Source organism: Hevea brasiliensis, chromosome 4 (genome assembly GCF_030052815.1).
Source record: "Hevea brasiliensis isolate MT/VB/25A 57/8 chromosome 4, ASM3005281v1, whole genome shotgun sequence".
Lineage (NCBI taxonomy): Eukaryota > Viridiplantae > Streptophyta > Magnoliopsida > Malpighiales > Euphorbiaceae > Hevea > Hevea brasiliensis.
The window spans coordinates 96,093,467-96,108,699 of NC_079496.1; the positions used below are offsets into that span (position 1 = coordinate 96,093,467).

Here is a 15,233-nt window from a genome sequence, read left to right on the forward strand (position 1 = left end):
ATTGTACAGTGTATAGTGTGCCTCTCGCATGATTTCATCTCTGAGATTGTCCACATCGGGCACACATATCCTAGAACCTTGCACTAGGGCACCATCATTGGCAAATCCAAACTCACCACCTTCACCTTGCTGTACTCTTTCTATGATCTTCATTAATTGTTGGTCTACTGTCGGTGTGGGAAACTCTAACTCTATCTCGCAAGTCTGGCCTCACTGAAAAATGAGCCAACAAGACCCCCTCATCTAAAAGATCTAGGATTAAACCTTGATCCATCAACTCATGTACTCCCTGAATCAACGGTCTCTTCTCTGCTGAAATGTGCGCCAAACTGCCAGAAGATTTTCTGCTTAAAGCATCTGCTACTACATTAGCCTTCCCATGGTGGTACTGGATGGTGCAATCATAGTTTTCCAGAAGCTCCATCCATCTCCTCTGTCTTAAGTTTAAATCCCTCTGTTGGAAGATGTACTTCAAACTCTTATGGTCGGTGTATATCTCGCACACTTCACCATACAGGTAGTGTCTCCAGATTTTTAGTGCAAAGACTACAGCCGCCATTTCCAAATCATGGGTGTGATAGTTCTGCTCATGCCTCTTCAGCTGCCTTGAAGCATAAGCCACTACATTTCCATTCCGCATCAAAACACACCCTAGGCCAACTCTGAAGGCGTCACAGTACACAGTGTATCCTTCACCGCTCATAGGTAGTGTTAACACAGGGGCAGTGGTTAGACACTCCTTATCCTCATCATTATAACTGACTCTATCGAGCTCTCTTCCTATCCTTTGCATCTTATCCACTTCCCTTTTCCTATTTTTGGTATTGTTGGTATCTTTTCAACCTGCTGTACTTATTCCTTAATTTTAGTCCTATCTCATCCTTACACCTTTTCCTTCAAAGATGTCTATCCCATCATCAACTTTAACTTTCTTTTTATTTCTTAGTCTTATCTTGATTACTAGTTTCATTACTGAGAGAATTCTAACCCTATGATTTACTCCTACCAAAGACATTCTTCACCTTATGTAACACTTATAATTACCCATAGAAAATTTTTCTTGTATCCCCTTTTTTCCAACTTAACTATCAGAACATTATCATTCCCTACCAGCCTTAGTAGGAAATTGCTTATCCTGGATGAATATGAGCCCCATAAACTATAAGTTCCATTTGAACTAACACGGCTGTAGGAAATATGTGTCATGCCTTAATTCCAAACAAGATACTTCACGTGTTCATTCTCCTTAATAGAATCATATATACTGCCCATAGCTTTCTAAACTTCAACCTCAAATTACCCATCAGCAACAATTTCATCTATTGAAACTCATCCATAAATAGTACTTCATCTAGCTCATAGTTTAAAACAGTCGCAAGCCTTAGTAGCTAACTCAATTTAACTCCTGTCATTACTCTGATCATCCTTTCATACTTAACACTAGGTATGCACTTACTGTCATTCTCATATCAGGAAATTGTATATGAATTGGTGCCTATCAAAATCTCAAATAACTAGGTCTCCTTGCCTCGCCTCGCTCCTTATATAACGCTCGAATAAAAACACGAGCTAAACTTGAAAAGAAAGAAAAATATCCTCTATATTCAACTACGCCCGATTGTCCATATAATAACGTTTAACCTATGTTTCTTAGTCTTTCTTCAAATTTCATCATCTCCTAGCACAATTGTGCTCTACCTATAAGGTATCATCTGCATGAACCCTTTACTGTACCATCGTCCTTCCTGACATAATATTTTATAATTTATTAACTTTACTTATACTCGACCTATGATTCATATCTATCATCGTTTATATTGTGCCCTTAACCCTTGTTGAATCCTGAAAGATTTCTCTCGCTAATAGATTCTTTCAACACTAATTCCACCCTTATCTAGGGTCATTAATTTGATCCTTGAACTTTCTAGTGATTTATAACCATCCAGACTTGTCACTTTTCGTTCTACCCCTACTATTGTCCTGTCGTTATTGCTTCACTACAAAGTGATTCTGTTGATCACACTAAAAATGTTTGCCTGACATTCATAACGAACCTCTAACTACCTTCTCACTATCTCAAAAGTCTAACCTAAAACCTATGTGTCATTATCTATCATTCTTTTCCTCTCATCATACCTATTTGATCGCTTAGACTAACTTTTATTCAACTTACTGCTTACTAACTTCTCTTTCTCTACCTATTTAGGTAGTCCGCAATACCATCGCACACCTTCTAACATTTACTCATTATTATTGTATTCCATACCTCCATCACTTTTCTCACTAATGTGGTCCCATTTTGGGTTTTCCATCCTTGTCATTCTCCTTGCCAAGAATAACACTTAGCCTATCCTATATCTTAACTTTGTTCCTTTTATTATGCGCTCTTTAGGTTGTCCTTTCATTTATTTCCTTTGTCTTACCCAAAATAGAACTTGACTATTCTATCCTCGGTTCCATTCTTTTTCCTAACATAATAGCCGCATTTGCTAACTATATCTTGAGTCTCTATCGCGTTATCGTATGTCCTGTACTCAGATTTGGTCCTTTGACCACTCTAGCTAGTACTTCCACTAGCATTTAGATTATATTGCATCTGCAATCAATTGTCCAAACTTTCATTCTGCACTTTCTTTATCCATTGGCCTTCTGTGATTTATCTTCGCTAATTTATTACTCTTAACACTATTATAATTAGATTATACTATTGTTTTGAATAATTTGAAATTAGAAAAGAACTCAGCAAATTACAGTCATACTTTTATTGTATGATCTCTATTCTTATCCTTTAGCTTACATAATACCCTTACTATCTCGAGAACTAATTTTGCAGTAATTTTATTTATTTGTTATTATTATTATTATCCATGTTTACTCAATTAGCCAAAACTTAAGGTTCCGGGCACCCAAACCCGTCATCCAATTCAAAGGATTTACATCCATCGTGATCTGATTATATATGATTCCTATAATAGAACTTGCATCCTCTCCAGGATACCCGAGCCAACTACTCTCTACCACACTCTACAGTCCCATCTGGGACACTATTCCATAAGTCATCATTATCAGTAATAACCTTCGATCCATTCTGAAAAGATAGGACTATATCCTAACTTGCTGCAACAAAGGTACTACATCTACCACCTTGCCAGAACCATGTCAAGTTAATGACTCTTTTATCATATCATAGCTCTATAAATCATCAATTCATAGTTTCGACCTTCTCTAGGTAGTAGAGTTGTACTTTATTCCATACTGATACACACAAGGTATACTATTCTCACTCTATAAGTGTCACCTTTACTTTGCAACTAGTCCGAAACCTGCGTCCGATGGCAACTCTTGATGTAACTCTAGCTCATGTCAGTAATCGAGTCACCGACTCTAGTTATCACCCAACCGTGACCTTTCAATATTCTAACTCTAGACTCTTAGCCAGGAGTTCCCAACTCCTCTGCAAATATAGAACTCGCTCGCATAACTGTACCAAAACAAGCCATCTCAAACACCCTCATTATGGAGCACCACGGATGCACGCAGCTCTACACAATAATCTCATGCCTGCATCAGAATCGCAGCTACAGAGCGGACATCGAGAACATTGTATAGTTACTACGATACGCCCCGGCATCAGGTCTCCTAATTTCTTATCTCTCCCGAATCTTCTATTATCACAAACTTATTCGGGTCATCTACCGATGACCGCCAGAGTGGTATCCTCATCCTTATCTAGGCAACTGCATTTTTAAGACTCACTTTTATGTACTCGTGTCTTACGAAATGGGCACACCATTTAAACCCATACCGACAAAAATATAACATTTCTTGGAGTACGTATCCTCATGATAGATCTCACATGTCTACTAACTCTATTTCACATTTCATGTACTCCACGAAAATCAAGACACTAATCGAGGTAATCTTATATTTCCGAGGTATAACGTAGAATCTAGAAACAAAGAATTACGTAAAAGACGAAATGTAATCCTATACTCCGCATGTGACTCCTAGTAGACTCTTCCCAATACTTAGATAATTTTTCCCTATGAACTGGAGCCTAAGCTCGATACCACATTTGTCACGACCCAACCTATGGGCAAGACTAGGACACAGGCCACCTAAAGCCCCCGAGGCCCGTAGTAAGCCTAACTGCTCATTAACCCAACTCTAAGGCCCATTTGGGCCCAATTTCAATAAAACAAACGGACAGAGTTCGCCATAAATGGACTTACCAACGGGAGTTTTCGACTCACCCGACTGTAAACACAATATATAGTCAATTGGGGAGCTCGGCCACCCTCCACATACTCATCAACATAATAATAAATGGGAGCTCACTCCTCATCCAATCCATCAAACATGCATAGCATATTAAGTTTACAGTCCCAAAATAATAATTTAGTTTATGGACCCAAATCAAATAAACATTTCTAACACATGCAAAAATTCTAAGATTTAACAAGTTTATACAAACAAGAATAATTGACTGCGAGGGAGAAAGCAGTTAACCTCAAAAATATCCTCCCGTGGCTGTAAAAATTTTTGAACACGAGAGAGCGTTCAACTCAGAGAGTAAAATATCAAGTTTAACCATAATCTCTATAACTATCTAGAACTAATGCACCCTGTAGAGTGAAATGCAACATCAACAACATTTTCACATCATAACATCAAAAAGGTAATTTGGAGCACTCACGCACCCTGTAACATCAATCATAATATATGGGAGCTGATCCCCTATACAGCTCTCTTAAATCCAACCTGGTGCCAGCGAAGAACTCAGCTCGGACTTCCACTTAATAACCAAATCGAGGGTCCGTGAAGAACTCAAGCCGTGACTACCCTCGAAGGATCGGGTCTCGTGAAGAACTCAAGCCGTGACTACCCGTCCTATCCATAGTCCACACCACATCACACGCACGCCAACGCACGCACACTGCTCCAAATTACCGCAACAACATTCATGGCATTTTAATAGTTATCAATGCAACATAAATCGTGCCTAGAGTTTAACTACATAAATATATGCATATAAGTGATGCATGGGCATGAACATATAATAATATCGAAATTACAATTAAAATTAATATTTTACTCACAGACTTGACGATGGTCACTGAGGCGGCTGGACGGAGGAAGAAGGCTGTCCCGGCTCACCTGACAATTACATTACAATTTTTAATATAAAAGACTCAATACAAACAAAGAAAAAGACTAATACGCCCTAAGTCGTAAAATCGAGTCTCCCTATACCTAGGACCTACCCAACGCAAAATGGCTCAAAACACACTTCTATACTCACAATCCATATATCCACAGTTCAATCATATCACACAGCCCTCCCGGGCCCATCAAATCATCATCCATCACAATACGCAAAATTTCAATTTAGTCCTTATAATTGATCATTTTTGCAAAATCGCACAAATAAGCTCTAAAATTATAAAACTCGCTTGCGGTCCTTAGAAATTTTACTATGCTATTGCAAATAGAATGTTAATTTTCTAAGCTACCACGAATATTTTATGGATTTTTAATCCTATTTAAGCACTAGAAAATTACGAAAAGCAAGGTTCGGTTTACCTTTGCCGATTCCGACTTGAACGTGCTCGGATGCCTAACAATGGTGGGGTAGCCAAAATTCTCGATCCAATTCGAGACTTTTCCAGTAGTCATGCCGGAAATTCACAGATCCGGATAACTGTCGAATTTCCGCGAATTGAGGATACCTACACGAAGCCCAATAATAATATATAAAAATCAGGGGTGTTACATATGGCATTTGATTTTGGAGTCTTTTTCTTTCACTTTTCCCAGTGACTCTTTTTCCTTTCTCCTTTATCACCTTTTGTTCTCACTTTAAGGGGATTCATAACCTATTTCTCACAGATATTACCATCTCTATTAATGCTTTTGCCATGCTTGTCTCTATTTAAAGAATGGACATCCAAATTATGCTTTTTGAAATAATGATGTAATTTTATATGCCATCTTCAAATACTTTCATCACAATAGCCCTTACCTCTTCAGGTGCCCTATTAAGAGAAACCAAATCATAAGCACTTTTCATCGCCCTATTACTATAAACAATTTGAGATGTAGGACCACTATTCTATGAAAAAACTTCCATCTCCAACACTTGCACCCTTCTCCTCACATCTTTAGTCTAGTGCATCAACATATATTTCTCAAGGATTTCAAGCACATTTCTAATGCTAAAAGCTTTCAACCCGTAGACTTAAATTTCTTACAACTACAACTAACATCCAAAGTGTCCATGTTAAAAAGAACTCTACTAGCATTTTTGTGCTCCCCTCCATGTGTCAACATCTCATATTCATATAAATTATCATTACAAATTTTCTCTTCATCAGTTGTTGCCCCTGTGCCTTCAAGATTTTCCTTCTCAAAAAATTTATATATCTTATTGGTATAAACTTTTAAGGCTTGCTGTAGCACAGGGCTTTCTCTAATGGCACATGCATAAGCTCCTTCACTATAATGGAAGTCTTCATCCCTCTCTTGTGAATGCCATCTTGTCATCATTTTCTCAAAACCTTCAACAAACTTAAACAAGGAGGTGGTTTTATCACCAAATCTTTTAAGAACATGGTTTGCACTCTCACTTTTAGAGGTTGATTTAATCATACAATGAAAAGTGTCATTATTGAAACCAGTGCTCCACTTATGAAGCAAGTCATAAAGAGTATTTAACCATTTAAGTCCTTATGCCTTATGTTCAGTTATCATTTCCCCCTAAATTTCTTCAAACTCTTCCTCAGTTTCACTTCTTGACATACATTTATCAAAATAGTTCTGAAAATTGCAACTTGAATTAAGAGTTCCCAAATGCGAAGGAGCTTTCTTAGCTACGTGCCATTGGCAAAGACGATGAAGAGAATCAAAGAATACTTTCTCAATCGCATTAGACATGGCTGCATCTTATCAGCAAATATTGCTTTTTATTGTTTATTACCCATTGATACCAAAAAAGTGTTGAACAACGATTGAAATACATCTTTGGTCCCACTAAACAAGAATGCACATCCAAACATAATTGTTTGCCAACGATGGTTAACACGAACAAAAGGAGCACATATCAAATTATACTTGTTTATTCGATAAGTTGTATTAAACGAAATAACATCTCCAAAGCAATCATATTCTATCCGTGATCTACCATCTCTCCAAAAAAATTTGCCATCCGACCTTTATGATCAAGTTGGACATCCCAATAAAATACTTTCTCCTCATGAACCTTAGTTTTGAAATAATTTACGAAACTTTGTAAGTCACCTATTTCTATTTGGGATTCCCTCACCTCTTATGCTTAATTCTAAGCATCTTTTTTCATAAACCCAATAATTTCAATGTCCCCACTTTCATCAGCTAAATAATCAAATGCCCTAACAAGTAGAATCCTAGCTTTTACCATAGATTCCAATACACCCCTACTAGCATTAGATACAGGCCGTGCAGGCCTTAACAAATGTCTTTCATTGTTTTTGGCCAATTCATGATTGTGTTCTCTATTGAAATGCTTTACTTTAAATACACCATATTTATTACTTGAAAACCAAATCATTGTCTCACAACCTATCCTAGTATTCAACTTTTGAAATGAAGCATTACCTAAAATACTTCCTCTCTCATCTTTATTTCCTTCCAACAAACATATTACTTGGACCTAATTTATTTAGTCCCTGTGAAATAATATTGTTTTCCCTTCCTCACACTAAATCCTATTGCAGTGCATAATCACAATATAATTTATATGCTTCCTCCTCACTATTCACAACTTCATTTAATAATTTCCTTTCTTCTCCTCAACATATATGTCCACAAAACCTTCATCTCTACTAATTTCGTCAATACCATTATTTAAGTACAAATCATTGTTGTCCTCATTAAGAACAATAATTTCATACAATTCTTATTATGATGTTTAAAATTTGTCATTCCTGAAAAAAAAAAGCATTTAGGTTAATTATTTCATTAAATGAAATAATTATTTTATGAAAAAATAAAATAAATAACAATAACAATAAGAGCAAGCCAATGATACCAACTTTTTTTCAGCAATTCCAATAGTACAAAGTTGATGGAACTTTTCTCTCGGCAATTTCAAGGCTACAGTTGCAGAACTGTCATGAAGGTTTCAAGGCTATAGCAATTTCAATGATAACGAGTGGTTTTTCATTAGTCACAGATTATTTTGACAGTGTGTTGGTTATTGACAAAGAAAAATTAACTACGATTAATTTTAATCATAATGGAATATTAATAAAATATATTTAACAGTTAAAATTCATTAAATGACGATACTGTTTTTTGTTGGTCAAATTCATATCTTAATCAAACACTCAGGTGCGGCTAAGATTTTCCCTTAAAAATATATCCCAGCTACCCGCCATTTCTCTCTTTAAATAGACTCTTGATGATTCGCCAGCCGAAATTGATTACTTCATTGGCCGAACTCCGTTTATGATTTAATTTAATTTAAATGAATTAAAGCTAAAGATTTCATGTATCCTCACTTTACACTTATTTGTAGATAAACAACATTCTTTTTCCAACTAGACTATGAAAAGAGGCATTACAATCTTTCCCCTTATAAGATTTTCGTCCCCTAGTGTCACTTGTATGAAGGAAACTATATTATAAGTGCCATGGACAAAATGTGGGGGCATTAGGTCTTGCCAAGTTCCAAGTTCAAAGATTTTAGTTTTCCTTATAATCAATCATTCATTTATGCCCTACTCATCGTGTCCTATGTTCCTGCATGGATTTAATATGATTTATTTGCTATAATTGCACATACAAGTTTTTCAATGGTCCTTGTGCTCCTGTTAGATACATGTCATATACATGCATATTTCACATTCATCCAAAAATCGCATCTATTTGACCAGGTTGTATTCACACAAAAGTCTTAGCTTATTGCAGCCCATATATATATATATATATATATATATATATATATATATATATATATATATAATCTTAATTTTTTTATAAGATATGTTAATTTTTAAAAAAATAAAAAAATAAAAAAATAGATTCTCATAAGTTTTATAATTAATAAACATAAATTTTTTTTTCTAAAATGACAAATTAAATCACGAATGCACACTATAAAAAGAACTAGTACGCGAAAAGAACGGAGTGGATACAAATATGTACCAGAGGCAATAGGCAAGCAAACCTAGAGCAAGGGCAAGGAAACGTTGTCGTTTTGAAACATGGGCACAGGATGGAGCTGGCAGAAAAACTTACAGAAAGCAGCAATCAAAGGCAAATTTACATAAGAGGCCATGTGAACAGACACTTGTAAATTGCATGTAAATTGCAACCCTCAAAAACCAAAATCAATTGAATTGATACTGTTCTTAGAGATACGGCTTTTAATATTATATAATATTATATTATGAGTTAATTTCTATATATTATATTCAATTTGTTAAGGTCATTATGATTTTTAATGTCTTTTGAATTTGATTAGAGACAGGCCATTTCAGTTTTAGGAGGTCTATTTAGCTCAATTTTACAGTAAAATTCATTTCATTTATTAATTTCACCATAAAATTTATTTATAAATAAATTTTTTTATTTGATTATTTTATATTAAATATAAAATTATTTTTAAATAAAATAAATTTTATGTTTAAAATAAAATAATATATAATAAAAAAATAATTTTATAACTTAAAATATATATAATTTTTAACTTAAAATTAATTTATAAATTTTATTAATTTTTAATACAATTTATTTATATTATAATAAATTTCATCAATTTAATTATTAAAAATTCTAAATAAATTTTCCTTTAAATCAAACATCAAAATTTTAAATTTACAAATAAATTTCATAAAATTTTATTAAATTAATTTATATAATTTCTAGAGAGAGGTGCAAGAACTTTTAAAACAATTATCATTATAATTTTGATTTTCGAACAGCATTTTCATGCGGATATAAGCACATGCCCAACATACCGACTAAGAGATAATACATGCAAACCCAAAACAATAAATGAACCACGAATCCAGGTATGTAATTTCTTTCGATTCCTAAATTCCCAAGAGATTAAAGCCAAATGCTAATATCAAAGGACCAAGTTTAACAGGCTGTGTTGGCATGTTAAATAGAGCTCTTCATGTTCAAAAAGTAGAACCACGTCAGCAGAGAGAGAGAGAGAGAGAGAGAGAGAGAGTTTGCAGCAAGAACTAATTACATGAGCTTACAACTTTCCTTTGCCAAGAAATCAGAAAAAAAAAAATAAATATATTTATATATATATAAAAGAAGAAAAATATATAACTCTCAAGAAGTGAACAAAAGGACGATTCTACACAGGCATTGCGACAAAACAAGATTAATGCCAATAAGAAGAAGATTTCCTTAAGCACTTTCAGCAGGAATCTGACCCATAATCCCGAAGTTGCTGGCGTACTTGGGCCTCCATTCAGTCCTTCCCCTCACTATCTCAGCCCCATCCTCAAGTCGAAGCAAGTGCTGGCACTCAATCTCACCAGCATTTCCTATATTTCCTATCCCATCGCCAGACACGGCAGTCAGAGACTGCAGCACACTGTCCTTTCCACACTCCCTCCTATACTCCATAGTAATGGCAGACAGTTCATGACTTTCCAGGATTGAGAGTGGAGCACTCTGCATAAGGTGAAATAATCATTCACATTGAGAGAGACAAAAAGCTATAATCTCAAGATAAAACATGTCTTATCCAGTCCAGCTATCAGTTATCAAGCAATTGACCATTTCAGAATACTATGGAAAAAAATGAGGCATAAAGGTCATGGCATAGCATATCACATAGCTGGATGTCAACCTTAAATCTTTTTTTTTTTTTTCAATTTATTTGTTAGTACCATTATTAGCAATACAAACAATTATCTAAAAGATATAATTATATACGCTCCTCTCTCATAAGTCATAAACCATAAAAGATAGATGAAAACAACTGTAGAAAGGAATCAGCAGAATGGCAAAAATAATTTTAAAAAAATGACTAAGGACACAAGTTAACATGCTCTTCTATAATTTTTGGTTTAACTAAAACTTTTAGAAAGTGATATTTTTCATTGAATCCCATTCTAAAGAAGCAATCTAGACAAGATTTCATCAAACTGGCCATTTTAATACTAATGATAGAACCTTATGGCTACAGTTACCACTACTAATGCAGCAAAACAAGGGAGGGTATTAAAATTGAGATATTCTAGGTCAACAAGATCTACCTCAAGGATCCAGCCAATGTACTTCACATTGTTAACATGCTGGTTGATATCTAGGTCACTCCATCTAGGCTGCAAAACATATAGTCCATATTATCATGAGAACAGCAGGTGAGCAATAATTACAAGCCATAAGCCATTCAGTAACTACTAATGTTATGGTAAGTTCACTTACAGTTAAACCTTTGCGAACATAGTCTGCAGTGTTGTCATCAAGCTTTGGCAATTTTCTGCTATCCTCATCTACGACAGGATCAGAGTTTAAAAAATAAGGCTCTATTTCCGCTCGAACCTGTTCTGGAATTTTAGATAACCTTCTTGTCAGTTTATTCATCATCACCCACACACTGTCAATACCACATGTTCCAAATTAATTAGTCATCAGCTTGAGGGGGGGAAAACACTAGGAAAGGCATAAATTTCAAAGAAAAATTTTCTACCTAGAGGCTCTTGTTAGAGTTTCACCAGTTTTACTGTCACGGACAAGCCAATCACGGCGCATACCATTCTTTCCAGATGCACCCACCCAAGTATCCACTTGAACAACATCACCCCTGCAAGACAATATAATTCAGCCAATCAAAACTCAGGTCATCATGTCCATGATCATCCAAACTAGCTCTACAACTAAATGTAACCATGACAGCAAGCACTAAGTTCAAAATGCATCCACCATTTACGGCAAAGTCTTGCTTCAAGCAACCATCTAGTGCAAAAGCAACCAATCATCTAGTCACAAAACAATCGTGTGTAACTGAATTGCATTGTCTCTTAAGGTTTGCTGGATTCAAATGTTATTTTCACAGCAATTTCTCAACATGTTGCGTAACCCCAAAAGTATAAATGTCCTTTTATCAAACTGCTATAGCCATCATTGACCATTACCCAGCTGGGAAAAATTCTAGTTTCCAACTATGCCTAGCCATGGTTTGGTTCTGGCCCAGAACTGACCCGGAACCAGCCTGAATATAATCATCCAAGCCAGGCTGGTCCCAGGTCAAACCCAGTTTTTTCCTTAAAAAGAAAAAGTTAGATTTTATTAAAACCAGACCGAACCAGGCCCAGAAAGATCCTGTGATCTGGTCCCGGTCCCCTTGAACTGGAACCGTCAGCAGGCCTATTTCCAACCAATGATTGCAATGCCTGAATGTTAAGTGCAGATTCCAAGGAATTCTGAAGAAATTAAAAATTAAAGACATATATGTCAGCCTATTTAAAAAAGCAAGATTCTGACTTAGGGCCTTGGATTCAAATGACTAGAAAGAAGGTAAGGGTTTGCAGGATGGACAACAAAAGGCCAAAGAATTTCATATGAAAGACAAGTACATATTAGCATTAACAAGAATTTCAAGACAAAATGTAGATAGAAACATCAAAAATCATAAAGTATAAGAGCAAAAGATTAAGATCATAAATTGATTCATTTAATGGAAAACAATTTAAAAAGAGTTATGGCTTACCAAGTTGGGTAACGATCCACCAGGACCTGCATACGAGTGACCACCCATATCAGATTCCTTTTACTCATCTCTGGGGTTGAACCAAATCCATCACCAAGAAGTCCAGCAGTCTTTACATGATTGAGAGCCGTTTCCTAAAACCAAATAAATCAAATAGGAAAATCCACACTTGTTATAAAAGCAATCGATACTTAAACTTTTTCATTTATCACAGCTACATAATTTTGTAAAAAAAAATGTATCATCATGTACAAATGTAAAACTAAATACACAACATACTTGTAAATGATTCATCAACGTCTCTATAGATGCCGTACGATCAGCACCAATTTCATAAGATCTGATGGAGAAGTTCTGGCGAAACACAAGTCCATCCTGAACAATTCTACCTAGACCAAAGGGGTCAATAAGCATGTCAGGTCGCTTTGGTTTCCAGTCAAGCATCATCCACTGCTTCTCTGCTGCCAAAAAAATAGTTGTAATAGCAGCAAGAAGCATGCTCCAATCAGGTAATTGGTTGATAAAGGTCCTAGGCGGGGGTGAAGGAATGTCATCCTCATTCTTCACATTTTCCACAGATGTTGTTGTGAAGCCTACTGGGGATCCATTTATCTTGGGAGGGGCTTGGGCATTTGCCTTGACCTGCAAGCCCCCAGAAGAAGCAGATTTCAATTTGATTCCTCCCAAACTTGCAGTTCCACTGCCAATCTTGGTGGACTTGGCATCCGCAGATGGAGAGGGAACTGGAAAGATCGACGAAGTAGCAGCAGCGGCAACCATGCTGTAATTTAAGATTCAAGGAACCAAGCGGAGCTTGACAGCTAATTGATTAGAATTTGACAACAACGAGCAAGTTTCAGAATCTTATTATTTGTCCCGCAATCTACTGCAATATTCTTCTGCACCACAAATAATAATTGATCAGAAAATCTCATAGTTGAATGAATGACAAAAATCACATGGTAACAGCTAGATTCGATATTGCAGATTATTCTGCTAAAAGCAAAAGGATAACCCTTCATTCCATTAATGCAATCAGTCTTGTGATTTCATGAATGCAAACAAATAAACAATTAAAACTACAGCTACTTCAAGGGAAAGGTTAGCAACATATTTTGCAATTTTCTATTTCATATTTCAAAAATACATGTTAAAAAATCTAATCTCCTATCGGGTTAAAATGGGGCAAAATTTGAATCTAGCGTAAACATACCAAAAACAGTGTCCATTTTCCGATCACAAGGAAGAAAAACAGAAAATTTTAGACAACTTTACCGGAATCCATCAGGCAAAAGAATTATGGAGTTAAACGCATTGGCAGTAAAAGAAATAGAAAATCACACAGAATCCAACAAACATCTCCAGGGAAAGGAAAAACACAGCAGATCTGACCATAAAATCACAAATTTGAAAATAAAAAAAAAAATTTCCAAAACATCAAACAAAAATGTAAAATAGAGAAGAGGAAGCTCTCATGCAGTGTTGGTTGCTGAGAAAATGGACTATGAAGAAGAGAAATTCGAAAATTCCAAATCTAAGATCTCAGCAGCCAACATAACCTAAAGGCATGAAATTTTCCGTGCCTCATTACCTCAGCTTTTTCAGCATCCAAAAGCAAAATCTAACTCTCTAACCGGATCAATGGTGAAAATGAGAGACAATGCAAGAACCAAAAAACAGAAGCTTACCCCAGCCAGCCACCGAGAGAGACAGAGAGAGAGAGAGAGGGGTGAGGCAGCCCAACAAACAAGAGAAAACTAATTAAAAAGCAAAAATGACAAGGTCAAACGCGTCATTTCGTATCTGCGAGCCACGCTTCTCTCCCCTATTCTTCTAGGGTTCGCAGAGCTTCCTTTCCCGTTGCCTTTTCTCTCCCTTTTTTTTCTCTATATATATATATTATTTATTTTAAAGCTTCCTTTCTCTAGCTTTCTAAAAAAGCCCAAACTTCGACCAGAGAGAGAGAGAGAGAGGTTGAGTGGTTTGAATGGTGATGAACTCAGCGAGTGGAATTTATAGTGCACACCCTGGCTCAGGCACCCTCTCCTGCCTCTCCTTCAAAGTTCCATTTCGCCAACATTTCTCTCGTCTTATTTACGTTTTTGCCACCCTTAATTATTGTCCTCGTCCATGCCCAATCAGTAAACCGACTCCTATAATTAATTGCTAACAAAATTTGTTCATTCCTAAATTTAGGAGTTGAGTGCAGGGGCGGAACTACCTCAAAAGTTTAGGAAATTACAATTTTGTCTATAAAATTTAATATTTCAAAAAAAAAATTACTGTTTATCCTTTAAAATTTTTAAATTTTACCTAAAATTTTGGTGTATTGTTTAAAAAATTGCTATTTGTCCCGATATTTTTAATTTTTTCTCTGCATTTTTAATCATATTTTTAATATTATTTTATTTTGATATTTTAATATTTTATATTTTTATTTTTATTTATTTTATTATAAAATTTTATTTAGTTTACTTTTAATGTTAATTTTTGGCTCCAATTTTGAATTTTTAAT

General features: G+C 35.4%; 1 protein-coding gene across 2 annotated transcripts; it reads right to left on the minus strand.

The window, feature by feature from the left end:
- Positions 1-10,112: 10,112 nt before the first annotated feature.
- Positions 10,113-14,817, minus strand: LOC110655148 (palmitoyl-acyl carrier protein thioesterase, chloroplastic). Of its 2 annotated transcripts, none has more exons than XM_021811341.2 (7): positions 14,407-14,817; positions 12,998-13,617; positions 12,719-12,852; positions 11,699-11,812; positions 11,434-11,605; positions 11,262-11,330; positions 10,113-10,674 (listed from the first exon to the last, which is right to left on the minus strand). In XM_021811341.2, the coding sequence occupies exons 2-7, from the start codon at positions 13,496-13,498 to the stop codon at positions 10,405-10,407; spliced, it is 1,260 nt and encodes a 419-aa protein (XP_021667033.2). In that variant the 5' UTR covers positions 13,499-13,617; positions 14,407-14,817; the 3' UTR covers positions 10,113-10,404. The 2 variants fall into 2 exon arrangements, with proteins under 2 accessions (XP_021667033.2, XP_021667034.2); XM_021811342.2 differs by having other exon boundaries at positions 14,310-14,717.
- Between the last annotated feature and the right edge of the window lie 416 nt (positions 14,818-15,233).

Excerpts from the sequence above, each read along its gene's own strand:
- LOC110655148 (XM_021811341.2), bottom strand. The coding sequence starts at position 13,498 with ATGGTTGCCGCTGCTGCTACTTCGTCGATCTTTCCAGTTCCCTCTCCA. Across the intron at positions 12,853-12,997 it reads CGTTGATGAATCATTTACAA|GAAACGGCTCTCAATCATGT; the intron begins GTATGTTGTGTA and ends ATTTGGTTTTAG. Across the intron at positions 10,675-11,261 it reads ACATTGGCTGGATCCTTGAG|AGTGCTCCACTCTCAATCCT; the intron begins GTAGATCTTGTT and ends CACCTTATGCAG.